This window comes from Hippocampus comes, unplaced genomic scaffold (assembly GCF_001891065.2).
Source record: "Hippocampus comes isolate QL1 unplaced genomic scaffold, H_comes_QL1_v1.1 scaffold383, whole genome shotgun sequence".
In the NCBI taxonomy this organism is placed as follows: Eukaryota; Metazoa; Chordata; class Actinopteri; order Syngnathiformes; family Syngnathidae; genus Hippocampus; species Hippocampus comes.
Genome location: NW_017805407.1, coordinates 617,664 through 633,428, shown reverse-complemented (window position 1 = coordinate 633,428; position 15,765 = coordinate 617,664). Strand labels below are relative to the sequence as shown.

General features: G+C 40.2%; 1 protein-coding gene across 1 annotated transcript; it reads left to right on the top strand.

Moving 5' to 3' along the window:
• The first annotated feature begins 2,567 nt into the window (after nucleotides 1-2,567).
• LOC109518042 (diacylglycerol O-acyltransferase 1-like) lies at nucleotides 2,568-15,020 on the top strand. Its single transcript, XM_019873650.1, has 17 exons — nucleotides 2,568-3,008; nucleotides 3,510-3,597; nucleotides 5,452-5,492; nucleotides 5,958-6,043; nucleotides 7,322-7,374; nucleotides 7,703-7,808; nucleotides 10,645-10,773; nucleotides 10,913-10,981; nucleotides 11,076-11,179; nucleotides 11,392-11,430; nucleotides 11,532-11,573; nucleotides 11,657-11,701; nucleotides 11,840-11,952; nucleotides 12,207-12,272; nucleotides 13,083-13,170; nucleotides 13,288-13,350; nucleotides 13,786-15,020. The coding sequence occupies exons 1-17, from the start codon at nucleotides 2,767-2,769 to the stop codon at nucleotides 13,933-13,935; spliced, it is 1,524 nt and encodes a 507-aa protein (XP_019729209.1). The 5' UTR covers nucleotides 2,568-2,766; the 3' UTR covers nucleotides 13,936-15,020.
• The last annotated feature ends 745 nt before the right edge of the window (nucleotides 15,021-15,765 follow it).

Below are 15,765 nucleotides of genomic sequence, written 5' to 3'. Positions count from 1 at the left end.
GCAGCATCTTTATAACTTCATCAAGTCTCCTATATAATCAGCATCTGTCTTAGTTGCCCCTCACACTAACACCAAACCTTCAGCCATCACTGACTCACTCGCGCGCGCGCGCACGCACACACATACACACACACGCACACACACACACACACACACACACACACACGCTCTTGTTCAGATCCACACCCACACACCAACACGAGTTCATGCAGCATCACTCAGCTGACCTGAATGATGTTGGAGTGTGGATTTCTCCTGTGCCCGTGTTCAAGTGACTCATCTATCCTTCCACTGCTTCATTACAGCCTGCAAGGGCAAATGCTATCTCCTGCTCCGTCTGCCGCCCCAGGTGGAGGCAGAGAGATGGAGATATACAGTACGTAGAAAGTGTGATATCGCTGTCTTCAGAATCATCTCCCCCACCTTCATCTTGCGTTTCTCTATTTTTATCACCTGTCTCCACATCTATTGCTTTATAATGTATATCTATGTTTTTAATCAAGCTTGCTGTCCTCCTCTTTCAACAAACCTTGAGTGAGTGTTGGGACGTTTAAGTAGCTAAATGTCAATATTTCAACCCTTAAAGCAGAATTGACTGTAATGCAAATAGCTCTAATCGAAAGCACACAAACAAGTCCTTTGGAGTTGCAAGGTTAGGGCTCAATGCCCTGATTTAGCTGAAGGAATCTAAATACCTCCACACAGTCCCAAAATGTGAGGAGGAGAGTTTTCCAAGAAAGATGTAAGCTAGAACCAGACGAGTTTTAATCAGTTAGGGATGACATGAGTAAAGCTTAACGAAGAGATGAAAGATGAAAGTATACAATAAGACTTAGATTTTCTAAAGGCAGAGAGCTAGATTGTGTTCTGCTCGGAGGCACAGCTTTTTGGAGAAAAAAAAATGTCTTGAGGCCCTAGGGTAAGGCATAAATAATGGATTGCTAAAACCTCTTATTCTCTCAATTTTATATGGCTAGCTGTTATCAAAAATAACTGGATCTACAGCGCATTAGCAGACTTGCACGCAACAGAGTGGTTTCTCGTCTGAGGAGGACTTGGGGAAGAAGTACCCAACTTTCTAACTTTCTCTGTCATCGTAATATAATGCCGTCACAGAACTATGCCAACAAAAACAATAAAATTGATCTCAGTCACACATAAACTTGAAGATCAAACAATCTTTGGACCGAGACATCAGTCTATCACATGAGCCTACAGCAAATCTTGTGAGACTTCGGATCAGATGCGTTGAGGACCAAAAGGATTAACTCCAAATGTGTATTTTACATTTTTGGCTATTTTCAGAAAGTGGAAAAGTGTGAAGCGGCATGGTGATTGACTGGTTAGCAAGTCCACCTCACAGCGCAGAGGTCCGCGGTTCAATTCCAGGGTCTGGCCTTCCTATGTGGAGTCTGCATGTTCTCCCCGTGCCGACATGGGTTTTCTCCGAGTATTCCGGTTTCCTCCCACATTCCAAAAACATGCATGGTAGGTTAATTGAACACTCTAAATTGTCCAGAGGTGTGATTGTGAGCGTGAATGGTTGGTTGTCTATTTGTGCCCTGCGGTTGGCTGGCAATCAGTTGTGGGTGCACCCCACCTACTGCTCGAAGACAACTGGGGTAAACTCCAGCATGCCCGCGACCCTCGTGAGGATAAGCGGACTAGAAAATGAATGAATGGATGGATAGATGGATGGATGTTTCCAAGCAGAAAATTTGTGTCAAAATCTGAACAAATCAGAAGGCAACCACGTGTTCTAAGTTGGACTTCAGAGTTGAAGAGTTTCATGTGACTTATAAAGTTACAATTGATCTATGATCTTGGATCTCTTATCCCAACAACCACAGGCACCGAAACCTCATTACTCTTAAAGACAACCATTTCGACAGAGAAGACTGATAAAGCTGAATCAATGCCAGTGATCACTTGCCACCTTGATATGTAAAAGCGCACTGAAGAAGAAACGACAGAAGGGCCAGTCTCATTGAAGGAACTCTTTCAAGTAATTTCATCATAAGGAGGACAATGGCGATTGAACTCTAACTTTTCCATTGAAATAGTTATTAATTTAGAATATATCGTACTTTCATCATGCTACAGTAGTTGAATTTGAGGTTCTATGCCTCGTTTTTTACTCTTAATTCCATCCAATTTCTTTACAGCTTGTTCTCAATCCAAAGCAGCCAATGGATATATATAAACTTGTTTTGATGGTTACATTCAGATGTTGTGGCTTTTAATCAAGTGTGTTTTGTCGTCTGGAAATGAGGGTACTGTACTTCTTTGGTCGTGACCGTGTCCGCCATATTTGATGTGGCATGCCCCCAGTAAACTAACCAGATTTCACACTGAGTAAATACATTTGTGGGCAAATTTCGATGAAATGGTCACTATTTCAGTATTCATACTTTTTAAATGTAAAATTGGTGACTTGGCTCACCAAATGTTGCGGGAAAAAAATGCTTAGTGTGTCTGTCTACTGTGAATACTCCCTCAGATATAGTCAGTGGGTTACAGTGTCAGATTACAGTACTGCCTTCTACTTGCGTCACATATTCAATGACGTCATGTCACTCCTACCTGTTTTGGGACAGTGAGGAAGTTCCACTTTTGGGTGGATTTGTTTGACAGCTAGCGTATACTACCCACTTTCATTTAGCTTCCACTCCATGCAGAATCAAGCATGCTACTTCTCGAAGTGAAGTGAACGAGCGAAGGGAACTTGCGCCTTAAAACTTTTTGGTGTTGCTTTTCTCGAGCACCATGGCAGATATGGACACTACCGGGGCCTTCAGTCGCAAGAGAAGGGCCACGTTTGCGGCGGGGAGAGGAGCGAGTCTAAAGCCGATGAATGAGAAGTGTATGTCGGCGAGTCAGTTTTCAGTGGCCGCTGGCCGAAAAACGGACAGCGAGGCAGCCAAAGTTGACCGCCCTTGGGAGACAGCCCGGCCCACAACAAAGTGTGACAAAAAGAAACGTAACAATGACATAAACGACAGATTGAGGTGAGTTATATTGAGTATTTCAAAAGACAAAAGAAAAAAAACTTACCGAAAGTTTGTTATGGTGTTTTTGATCAAGCATCGGACACATATGTTCATGTTAGCTCGTTTGCTTGCTGGAGTCCCAAGTCCCCATCATAACTGCAAATGCACTTGTAATATTTCACACCAAAAAATTGATAAGGTTGAACTCTGATGTACGTGCTTCAAGAAATAAAGCGTGTAAACCAGTTCTAAATACCAAATGGTAACGAGTGGCTTAAAATTTTCAGGTGCACTATGCAAAATCATTTGGGCAACTCGGTGATGGCTATGTGAACATGATTGGCTTAGCGATGTGGCATTCAAGGACTTTAATAAACTGTGATGTTTGAATAGAGTTCGTTCAGGAGTTGCACCGTTTTTTTTTTTTTTTTTTTACAATCAACGTCATAGTTCCAGTCAAACCACACCTAAATGACAACTGATTCATTCAACTGTCGTTTGTATTCTTACCCCATCAAGCTGTCACAAGACACAAGAGTCCCTGCTGTCTTCATCCAGTGGTTTCAGTAACTACAGAGGCATTCTAAACTGGTGCGTGGTAATGCTGGTAAGAGAACGCTTTTTAGGATATTCACATAATGCCATGCATACATTTATTCACATATTTTCAATATAGCTTGCCCTTATGAGGGGTTATTGGTTATTTTGAATGAGAGGAGGGACACAACCTCGACTCTTTCTTGTCGCAAAGAAATTTTGAACATTTTCAAAATTGGATGACGACTGGAAAAATAGTTTGCATCAATGAAGACAGTTTGGCGAACTGAACCCTGACAAAATAAAAACAACAGTCACAACGTGCATACACATACTTGCAAACCTTTGCCGCTCAGTGAGATACCAGCTGATACCAGGTGTTCCTCGCCTCCTGCCCAAAGTGAGCAGGGATACGCTCGGTGATAGGACAAGAGCACTATACTGTATATGTATGAATGAATAAATCTAACATGCATGATGTTGGAATGTGGAAGGAAACTGCAGTACCTGGAGAAAACCCACACAAGGCTGCTGTTCATCATGTTCCATTTGTTGAAATGTCTGATGACAAGCTACGTTAATATTCAATATTAAACAAAGGACAGCCATTTAAATATACCTGTAATCTCTAATCTCAAACCCCCTCAGCACGCTGCTGTCTCCAAATCTGTAGCTGGGGATTGAAAAAAAAACTAGTGCAACAAAATATTGACAAATTAGGCATTGCCATCCAAAAATAACTTGACTAGCCATGTTGAGGTTAACGACTTTAAATATTGTACTCTCGGGCGGCCCGGTGACCAGTGGTTAGCGTGTCGACCTCACAGTGTAGAGGTACCGGGTTCGATTCCAGCTCCGACCTCCCTGTGTGGAGTTTGCATGTTCCCCCTGTGTGACTGCGTGGGTTTTCTCCGGGTACTCCGGTTTCCTCCCACATTCCAAAAACATGCACGGCAGGCTGACTGAACACTCCAAATTGTCCCTAGGTGTGAGTGTGAGCGTGGATGGTTGTTCGTCTACGTGTGCCCTGCGATTGGCTGTCAACCGGTTCAGGGTGTCCCCCGCCTACTGCCCGTAGACAGCCAGGATAGGCTCCAGCGACCCTTGTGAGGATAAAGCGGGTCAGAAAATGTATGGATGGATTGTACTCTATATGTTAAGATCAAAAGTATTATGCTCTGAGTAGTAGTAGTACCAGTAGTAGTAGTAGCAGTTGTAAAAACAAAAGATTGCTTGGAGTTTCATAAACATTTGCATCTAAGAACACTTTGTCTTATTCATTGTCAGAATTGGTCTTTTGCCAGCTTGAACACTATAAATATACATCTTGGCAAGGTGTTTTGTTTTCGATCGATAGTCCCCTTAATGTGCTCTGAGTAAGTTTGACAGTGTGGTCAGATCTACCTCAGTCCAGATAAAATGCACTTTATGTACTCACAACGCAGATTATTTCAAGGTATGGCACAATGTTAGGTTAACACAATTTCCAGATAACAGAATTTTGTCTTCTCTGTTCAGATAAGAGACTGAATGTGAGCGAATAGGAGCAGGGATGCAGCTGTAGCAAAGCCTGCCTGCTACTAATCCAGCCTTTGAACACAGATCGTTGTGTTCATCACGAGAGGTTTTCTCTTCATTCCTACTGAACTTCTGTCCCATCCCCAGGCATGGAGTCTTTGTGTGGGGTAATGAGATATCACCATCCATTCACAAATAGAAAGAGTGAGCCAGGGAGTTAAAAAAAAGACTGATGAGAAAAAAGTAGGATAAAGTGGAAGAAAAATTTGAGGCAAGGAAGAAAGATGAAGAAAATAGAAAATATATCTCGATGATGAAAGAAGTGACCGAGAGCAAGTGAAAAGTGCCATTTTGCAAAAGAAAAACCCGTAACTGTAACCTGTAACTATTTTTTTTTTTGTTACAGATACTTGGTAATGCCCGACTCTTCCTAGAAAACCTGTTAAGGTAAGCATGCTTAGCTTTTAAATCCCGTCTGCATTTGATACAACTGTTATTGAGTAATCTTTTTATTCCATGACATTTATTTTACTGGCTCAAAGAACTTTGTGCATGGTGACACTTGAATTATTTCCCATGGAAAGCTCAACTGATTTAACACTTTCCGCAGTCAATAATGTTACAAGTTACTGAAACGTCATTAGACTGAAAAATAGCCGCTGTTGTTAAACGTCTGATAAACAGAGATTCGCTCATATTTTAGGTGCAAAGTGTGACTATTTTTGGGCAGTCTGGAGCCCTCTCTTTGGCCAAATTTATCGTTACAGCTTTGAAAGCCTGGAAGATAATTAAAAGAAAAATAGTTATTCAACTGGTTTCCTTTTTTTGAAGAGGAACTGCTATCCTAAGCGGGTGGAGTTGTGTGATTTCAGTTCATCATTTTCGTAATCTTTTTGTAATCTGTTTAAACAGATATGGGGTTCTGGTGGACCCTATTAAAGTGATTTCCTTATTCTTGAAGGACCCCTACAGCTGGCCAGCAGTGTGCCTGGTAATTGGTACGTACAAAACACATACAGCTCTTTCTTTTTTTTCCAAAGGCAAATATCATTGTAAAATGATCATTGATAATGACACAGCATATTGATGTCCTCAAAAATATGAACCCTGATTCAGTAAATTTTTTAGCATGGAGAATTATACATAGGAAAATTTAGATTTGTGAAATTTAGGAGTCCATTATTATATTAGATTCTATGTACAGTAAAATTAACTTGACCACAGACCATGAGAAAATGACTTGCCTTAGTTTAAGACACACAGAAGCTCATACACACACGCACACACGCGCGCGCACACGCACACACACGCACACACACACACACACACACACACACACACACACACACACATTTTTTTGTAATACATAAAGTGAGGTAAAGTCTGCAGTGCATGGTGCAGCTGACTTTGTCTCCTGAGGGATGCCCACTTGGCCTATATACTGATATACCGCATAGGTATTGTGCAACATATGCTGCTTTCATACAATCTGATCATCCTGACTCTATTTTCAACGACTCATCACTCCCATTCCCAAACTATTGCTGTTTGTCAAAGAAAAAAAACCCACAAATATACTCGAACTCATCTCTCCATACTTTTAAATGCACGTTAGGCGAATAATTCTTGATGAGAATGAAGACAAGAGAATGCATTAGAGTAAGTCCTCCATGTATTTCAGGATTTCGCGCAAAACCTGATGGAATGCATACCTGATCTGTGATGTATCACATTTTACACACCAGTGATAAGAGCAGCTATTATTATAAATGTCAACATTTAATAAACCTTCTCCAGTGAAGCAAAACAGTGGAAATTAATTACTTGTATTACTTGTGTATGCCTGCATGGCAATACGTATGGTCTGTTAGTGCTAGCTCATTTCTTTTGGCAGGATTGCTATTAAATTGAGTGTGATCGTATATTTCTTTGTGAGACCAAAGCCAAGAGGGTTTGTGTGCTTGCTTTAAGGGAGGACCATTTGCTGGTAAAAATTGTAATAGACTTTCTTGTAAAGATAAAAAAGTTAGTCCATAGCTCTCATTCCTTTGGACACCAAATTTGTTGCTGGAATAATGTTGTTGCCTCGAGTATAGTATATATTGTGTGATTTGTAAATTTCCCCAGTGTGGGACAAATAAAGGATATCTAATCTAATCTAATCTAATTTCTGTGAAGGTAAAACTTACATTATGTTATGCTACACTTGCTACGATGGACAAAATACATTTTCTCAGAAAATACATTGTCATTCATTGACTCATTGTTTTCAACAGTGTCCAATGCCTTTATCCTGGTGGCTCTTTATACAGAGAGACAGTTGTCAAAGGTAAGTCGCACAAACCCAGCGTTTTTGGATTATTTTTCTAAAACCATCCTTTAATACTGACTCAGCATCCCAGTCGCCAGCAAAACAAAGTTAGTTCCACCATCTACATTTCAGACATTCAGTCATACTCTAGCTGTTACAAAACTAAAGCCTTTTAAAACTTTACCTTGATAAAGTCATCATGTACTTGTTATACTCCAATAATCGAATAAATCGCACAGTATATAGGTACCTGTAACATCAGTGGCAACACAATATGTTTGACCTTGGTGGCTTATTTATTCCAACCAAATACGCTGACCGTGTGTGTCTTTCTTGCTCCTCCTAGGGTTCATTCAGTGAGCGTGTGGGCTTTCTTGTCCATAGTGTTAATTTGGCTGTCATGCTCACATTCCCTGCCGCGGTGGTACTCATGGTGCCCTCCACGACCCCAGGTAAAATGTTTTATTCTTCTTTACCTTTCTTAAAATGCCATTTCTCATGGTTCTCAATTAGGTGCTAACTCAATAGCATTGCTGTGGCCTAGCTGACTGTAGTTCTACCTTGTCATCTATTCTCACTGAGCGCCTGCAACATAGCTATGTGCGAGATTGAAAAAAATGTCAATGCAGTAAAGATTAAGAGGGCATTCCTATCTTTGTCCTTCGAAGAATCAGTCGATCCATTTGATTGTGCAGTAAAAGACGTCTCCTATAAGCCTGTCATAATTGGAGTCGGTTAGTGCTAATGGACCAGTTGGTCATGACTGGATTGTATCCAGCTGGCGGAGGAAGAGAAGGCAAGTATAGGAGGAGGCTAGTCTTGCCATAAAGAGAGTATGCTTTGCAGGAAAGGGTCATCAGGGGTTCACAGTCTTCTGTCTGATGGAAACTATGGCACACACGCTGGAAACTATAGAATTAATGCGCGCACGCCAGGTTTTATGTTAAGACGACATTTTGAGCACAGTGCCATCGCGAAAATTGAAAAGATGTCATGAAAGCTAGTGCAATCTTCAACCCGAGCAAAAATACATTCCTAAAGTCACACCAAAACCTAAAACGTCGTCATGAGTGACTTCAGCATACTCAGAAAAGTTCAGACGGTTCTCACAAAAGGTATATTTGAAATCCAAACTTCAAGTTTTTCATTTCAAAATGGTTCCCATGGAGTGGAACACACTTGCTCAGCTTTCTCTGCCACACCTGCAGTATCATGGCGAACTGGACATTCAACTCATTGGGAAGCAGCAGTCACAGAATGAGACAAGTAACACAATGTATTGCGTTCAGTTTAAAAAAATGTTCATTACCCTTGTTGATAATGATGGAATGTTAAAATGTGACTGAAAGTGTTGTCTCTGCATTTAAAAAAACTTTGCAGATGAGAACAGTTTTACTCTGGGACACTGGATGTAGATTAGTTCTTATTTCCATTATTTCCCAAGGGAAAACAAAATCTCAGCATCCCTTAACAGGTTGCACTGTAAAGTCATTTACAAGCCACCTGTCCGTTTACGTCCATGTTTAGATGCTGGTAGACTACTCGATTATCACCTGCTTGATTACTTGGCCTTCTTTTGAGGTCATGACTGCCATGTCCTTACTTAGCAGTTCTTTTGTCTCCAGGAGGTCCAAATCTGTCCTTCCCTAACTGCATTGGACTGCAAACATTCATTTGCAGTTTAGTGTGTGCGCGCGTGTGTCCATGCTTGCAATGTACTATGGAGAGTCGAGCCCTCTCGGAAACCTGTGCACAGAGTCCCTTCCTCAGGCTGGTTGCTAATGCTTTTAACGTTGTTTTGCCGTTCTCCATAATCAACAGGCCGATGTAAATAAAATCCCCATTAAGGTCAATGTTGTCAGCTAACCCCCAAAAGTTTCACACTATTAACATAATGCAGTATGGTGAGTACAGAGTCTTGACATTGCTTCTGTCCTTTAGTCATCAGTCTAGTGCAGCCATGGATCATTTTATGAGACACATTATGAGGCTGATAATGGGTTTCTTGCAAATACATGATAATTTGGTTGTTCTATTGCATGCATAACGCTAAAATGTTGACTTTGGCATTGAGATTAATTTCATGTCCAAACATCACAAAAGGCAGAAAGTGTCGCTGCTGCTTTTTGTCGTCCCCGCTGCCTTCGCCTCTGACTGGGAGCTGAATGAGTAAAGGAGTCAGCCCATCTGTCTGTTCTCCTCCTAGCTCTGCTGTTCACACCGGAAGGGCAGTACAAGAGGGCAGGTGTGTGTGTATATAAGACCACCAAGTGTGTGTATGCACACACACTTGGCTCCACAGCGGCCAATATAAAAAGGGGAAGAACAAAACCGCAGTCATTGCTATCTTGAACACATACACCTCAACATTTCTTAGGTTTCTTTTTACCTTAAATTACCATTTGTCTTTGTGTTCTGGAAAGACTCAGAGCATTCTATGGTCCAGAAAGTGGGAGTTTGGGAATATATTCTGTTTTGTAATTGCAGCCATTTTTTTGTAGAATACCTCAATTTCCTGCAGTGCAGAAGTATTTGGACAAAGTATGTCATTGTAAATATGAGAAAATGTTTAATCCTCGAGGTGTCACTATTACCATAAGGTGCCTTTGAGAAGTCCCAAATTCTCCACCAAAACTTTCATTTTCCGTTGAACTTCATAGTCATTGTATGAAGATGTTATGGTATTCGAAATCCATTTTGATCAAGCTGCCACACTTTCGATTAGACAATATACATGTACCTGCCAACAGCAAAATATGTCAGCTTGCTGAGAGGGTGGACATTTTAGTTAACATTCCATGAGCGCAACAAGTCTGAACATTGGAGAGCAACAAGATATAAATTGTCTTACTGTAACTCCAAAGATTCCCATTGACATTTTGTTGTTTTTATATTAATGTATTAATTGTTTTTAGAGAAGGACACATCAGAGAAATAGTTTGTGAACTTAATGGCAGTTTTATGTCTTGGATGGAAAGTTTATGTCATCACTGCGTGTGCCACAATGATCACCGGTAGCTTGTCTGGAGGCTATGTTAGCCAGAAAGACAGATGGCATACGAATAGGATCGGCTGTGATTTGACGCCAGGCGTTCTGACCTGCACTTTACTCTGCTGGCACAGCAGTCTTCATGTGTGTGCCTACCGCACGTGTTCCATTATATTAGTGCGATAAAATGTGTGAGTGTGACCCTCTGCCGGTAAACTACCGCTCCTGCTTCAATATCACGTCATTGTGCCATTCACACATTGGATGTTGACATGCCATCCTCTTTTCTCCCCTTTCAGTTGGAGGTGCATTTGCACTCGGTACCTACACCATTCTCTTCCTTAAGCTCTATTCCTACAAGGACGTCAACATGTGGTGTCGGCAGCTGAGCACCATGAAGGCCAAGAAACTGGCGAGGTCTCTGTCTTGTAAGTGACACACAAACTTGCCAATGGCCTTTGCTCGTGTGCTTACAGTGACATCTATAGGCAAGCATGTGTTACCGCAGCATTCCTGGTTTGAAATTGATCTGTGGCAGACCTTCATCTATTGTTGTTTTGTCCATAGGTCCATCATCCAAGTACTTCAACGGAGATGACCAAAAAGTTTGTTATCCTGGCAACCTTACAATCCGAAGTATTTTTATTTTGTTTGTGTTTTCTGTGATCGATTACTCCTGTAAAAAAAAAAATCAAAATGTCACATGTAACTTCTCTTTTGGTATCTGTAGACCTTTACTACTTTGCCTTTGCTCCGACTCTATGCTACGAGCTCAACTTTCCTCGCTCTCCTAAGATCCGCATGAGTTTCCTCCTGAGGAGACTTTTTGAGATGGTAAGAAGATATTTAATCCATCTATCACTGATTGTTTTTTTTTTTTTTTGTCAAATCAGCCCGCATCCACATTAGGACATGAATTACTTATTTGAGGGATAATAATTAATAATTCAAAGTCTCTACTGTTCTTGGGAATAGTTTTCAAACTGTTGTCTAACAAGTCGGAGTACTAACACATTGAGATTTTAACTGTGTGTGTATATCTCCAGCTCTTCCTCATCCAGATGTTAGTGGGTCTAACTCAACAGGTACAATTTTTCTGAAATCACTTCAGTGTCTCTTTGGAAGATGAAATGATGGTGCATATTTGAGAATATCCTTACACATTTTTTTTCCCTCTCTCCTCTAGTGGATGATTCCCATCATTGAAAGCTCCATGAAGCCGCTGGAGGTGAGAATTGAACATTACAGGCAGTTACAGAATTGTTTTGAATGTGTAACAGTTTTTTTTCTCTTTCCTCACTTGGATTGGAGGACATGGATCTATCTCGGATGACTGAGAGACTCTTAAGATTGGCTGTGAGTAAAAAAAAAAAATCAACATGGGCTAGGCGTTATACTGGGCTGATAACAGATGGCAAGATATGATTATTTTTGAAAGATTATTTCATGCGGTATCGCCTTTTCGTGTTTATATGGATCCCTGTCTCTGTATAGGTTCCCAACCACTTGCTTTGGTTGATGTTTTTCTACTGGTTCTTCCACTCTTCTTTGAACTTCACAGCAGAGCTTCTGCGCTTCGGAGACCGACAGTTCTACAAAGACTGGTGGTAAATATTTTGCTGTTGTCGTTTGCACTTTTCATTTTCATGAGGTTTTCAGTGGACCGGTTACTGTAATTCATGGCTGTGAATGTGGTGAGTGACAGTTGATCATTTTGAAAAGCCTCAGGGGTATCAGAGGGTATTAAAAGTGTCTGATAAAGTTTTTTTCCATCAGTATTAATGAAAGTGTCATACCCACTGATCCATTATTTAGGTTCTGTAAAGCCTCAGTATCCTTTTTTTCCTGACTCATCTTTCAGGAACTCTGAGTCGGTGACATATTTCTGGCAGAACTGGAACATCCCCGTTCACAAGTGGTGTCTCCGGTGAGTTATTCACACACTTAAACTTGGAGACGGCACAGTGAAATTCCTCGAAGAAAACTCAGGGGAGCATTTGGTTTGATGCAAGCAGACTGTACATGACACTATGATGTGTTTGGAAAATGACTTGAAAGAAAGTGCAAGTCACAAGTACAACACATGAAGCAAGAAAAAACAAACAGCGGAGAAAATGCGGCATCGTTATCCAAAGCAAAGTCATCGTTTGCAGCTTTTAATGAATAGCTGTATTTCATGACAGTTATTGAAGATACCGTAATTAACCATGACTTACTTGAATGATTATAACATTTACAGTACATCCTGGAACCTACTGCAAAAGCCATATTTTGTCCTTTTCTTGCCTTCCTTTTTCCATCAGTAAAGATAAAAGGTCATTCATGATTTCACTTCAGAAACCATATTGTTCACACACTGACGTTAAACAGTCAACCGTCTCTTCCTATTGCACATTCAGAGATCAAGTATCAATCAATACGTTATTCGAGATCCTCTCGGAAAACCAGGAGTACCAATATTTCTGTATTATAGTGCCCCCAGGTGGCCAAGACACCAGAAAGGGCTGTTGAGAAAGATGAATTGAGATTTTTGCATTACAAACATGGTCACAAATGAATTAAACTTGTATATCAAAGCACCACTAGCTACAGATATAGACTACTGCTTGATAGCTGTGTTTTTGGTATTATCCATGGCAAAATGTCAAGGGAATATTCGGTGGCAAGTAGCGTGACTCTGTGATTTTATCGATGTATGTATTGAAATTTCAAGCTCCGTGACGTGTTCATGTTGCAGGCACTTTTACAAACCGTTGCTGAGGAGAGGTTTTAGTCAGATAGTCAGCCAGTCAGCAGTCTTCTTCTTGTCGGCGTTCTTTCACGAGGTACAGCTGAGCCCATGAACTAACCTTCTGCTCATGCAAACCTGTAGAAGCAGATATAAAGTTTCAAGTGTTCAATGCCATCTGTTGGTCCCCACCCCCCCCCCATCTGTGTGTTAGTATCTGGTGAGTGTTCCTCTGAAGATGTTCCGACTGTGGGCTTTCATGGGCATGATGGCTCAGGTAAGCTGATTTGGAATCTGAATGCTGTGAATGTATGTATTAAAATCCTTATTGTGCTATTGTTTTGTGATATTGTTACAAATAGTAAAAAAAAAAAAAGATATCAAGTAAAAAGTAATGATTGCTTAATGTTGAATTTAGTTGTGCACATAATCATAAATGTAAAATAAAAATATACTTCCATAGCAGTATTCATAAAAGCAAATGACATTACGTTTAATAATAATATAAAATAATAATTTACCATTTTATTTCCTCATTTGTTGTCTTGGAGAAATGATACATTGGCTTCAACTTAAAGTTTCATCGCCAAATATGGTTCCCTGTCCACCTTTTGAGCATAGCAGCACGTTTGATCTTGAATGGGATTACAATACAATTTCTTCTCTCCCGCTCCTAATAAACATCAATGTTGATGTCTTTATTTTTCATTAGCTTCCGTTAGCCTGGTTTGTTGGCCATCACCTGCGTGGTAACTACGGCAACGCCGCAGTGTGGATTTCACTCATAATTGGTCAACCCTTTGCCATCCTGATGTACGTCCACGACTACTACGTCTTGCATCATCGACAAGAGACCCACTGATCTGAAGTTGATTCTTTTTCTCTCTCTGAGTGTTAGACATGCAAGCAGACACTCGAGTCTATTTTGCCATGGCAGCCATAAACCTTACATTAACTTTAATGTTGGAGACCAACTCATTTTTTGCAATTATGAGCTTTTCGAGTTTTTATCATGTCACTGTTGATAAATATTTAGAAATTTCCTGACATAGCCGCTTTTAAATTTGATCCAAATAATTGTTTGTATGCTGGGAAAGCGATTTTTTTTTCTCTCTCTCTTGTCCTTGGTATGTCAAAATTATCTTCAGGAGACTTTTTTTTTGCCAGTGTCCTTGCGCAACTTGTTCTCACTTTAACTTATTTGAAAATGGTACATCAAAAATGAAAACTGTTTTTCCATTTACTGCACACCTCAAACTCTGAACATGCTGCACCAAAACACCAGATTTTGCTACGAAACCAGTTTTTAATTCCGTTAATGCACTTCCGTCTATAAATTTCCGTAAGAACGGACTTCTGAAAAAAACTTTAGCCTCATGTGTTCTTCCCTGTTCTTTTCCTTTTCTGTGATGCATTTGTAAAAAAGTGAATAATAGAAAATGTTCATGCCGTCCGTCTATGTTTGAAGTGCCTTCATAAACATCATCATAGTGGACTCGTCATCAGGTTTTGTCAAAATGTTACTGTGAAATGAGTGCAAAAAAAAAAAGGTATGCGGTGAGATTGTTTTGTGGTACAGTTTGTATTTCCTGTTATATTTTCAATAATATTCGTGCAAAAAAAAATTCATGTTGCTGTGGTGTCAATAAATATTTTTTTAATGACTCAGCTTTCTTTGGTGTTTTCTTTTATTTGAATAAATATTTGTATTTCAAGTTTTTGATGAAGAATCAGACTCCAATAACATACAGAAAATTGTGTTGAATAATGGGTCGACAAACACGTGGATGTAGACCTCCTCCAAACTAACCACCCTTTTGAATTCGCTGCTAAGCTCAAGTTTGTACGAATGTTCCGTGTTCTCATCATCACCACGACATGAGGACAAGTCTGAGTCTGCTTTTCTTCACTCTGACATTGAATTCAATAGAAGGCCTTCAGCAATCACAAAGTGTCTGTACATGTGTGATTTGTTGTTTTATTTATATATATATATATATAATTGATTTATTTTTACAGTACATAAATCGATGATCTGTGCAAATATGACTAGAGAGGTAACAGCAGACTACGTACGTCATAGTGGCAATGAGCCCAAATTCCTTTTAGTGTAAATTTGAATTATTTCTCCAAAGCATGTGCTGCACTGTAATAGAGAGTTGGGTTATATGAGGCAAAGAAATAATAATTCATATAATGTATGCCGTTGCCTATTATGCACAGTAAAAAATATATACGGTATATAAAGGACAACAGACAGTTTTGGATGCAGGCAGTCCTTTCACAAACATCTGAACATTCCATCAAATTTGGGGGTAAAAAAAAAAAAGTCAACATGCTGCAAAAGGAGGCTCGTGAAGGACAGACCCCTCCATCTATCGGCCCCTCATCCCTGACAAATGTATCACTTCATGCATCATGAGAACAGAGGGAACGACGTAAAAGGTGCAGAAACTTTGCCGTCTGGCATCCATCATCTGCTAATTCCTGACAGGACAGTCTTTCAGTTCTCCTTGCTTGACTCACACTCTGGAACGTCATTGCTGACCCTCACACCCCCGCAACAAAAACACATCATTCTCTGATCCTCCTGTCATTTCTGTCGTAATGCCTTCAAATACAGATGAACCCCTCGCTCAATTTTTGACTGCATTCACTTGCTTTAGCAATTTTTTTTGGGGCTGGGGGGACA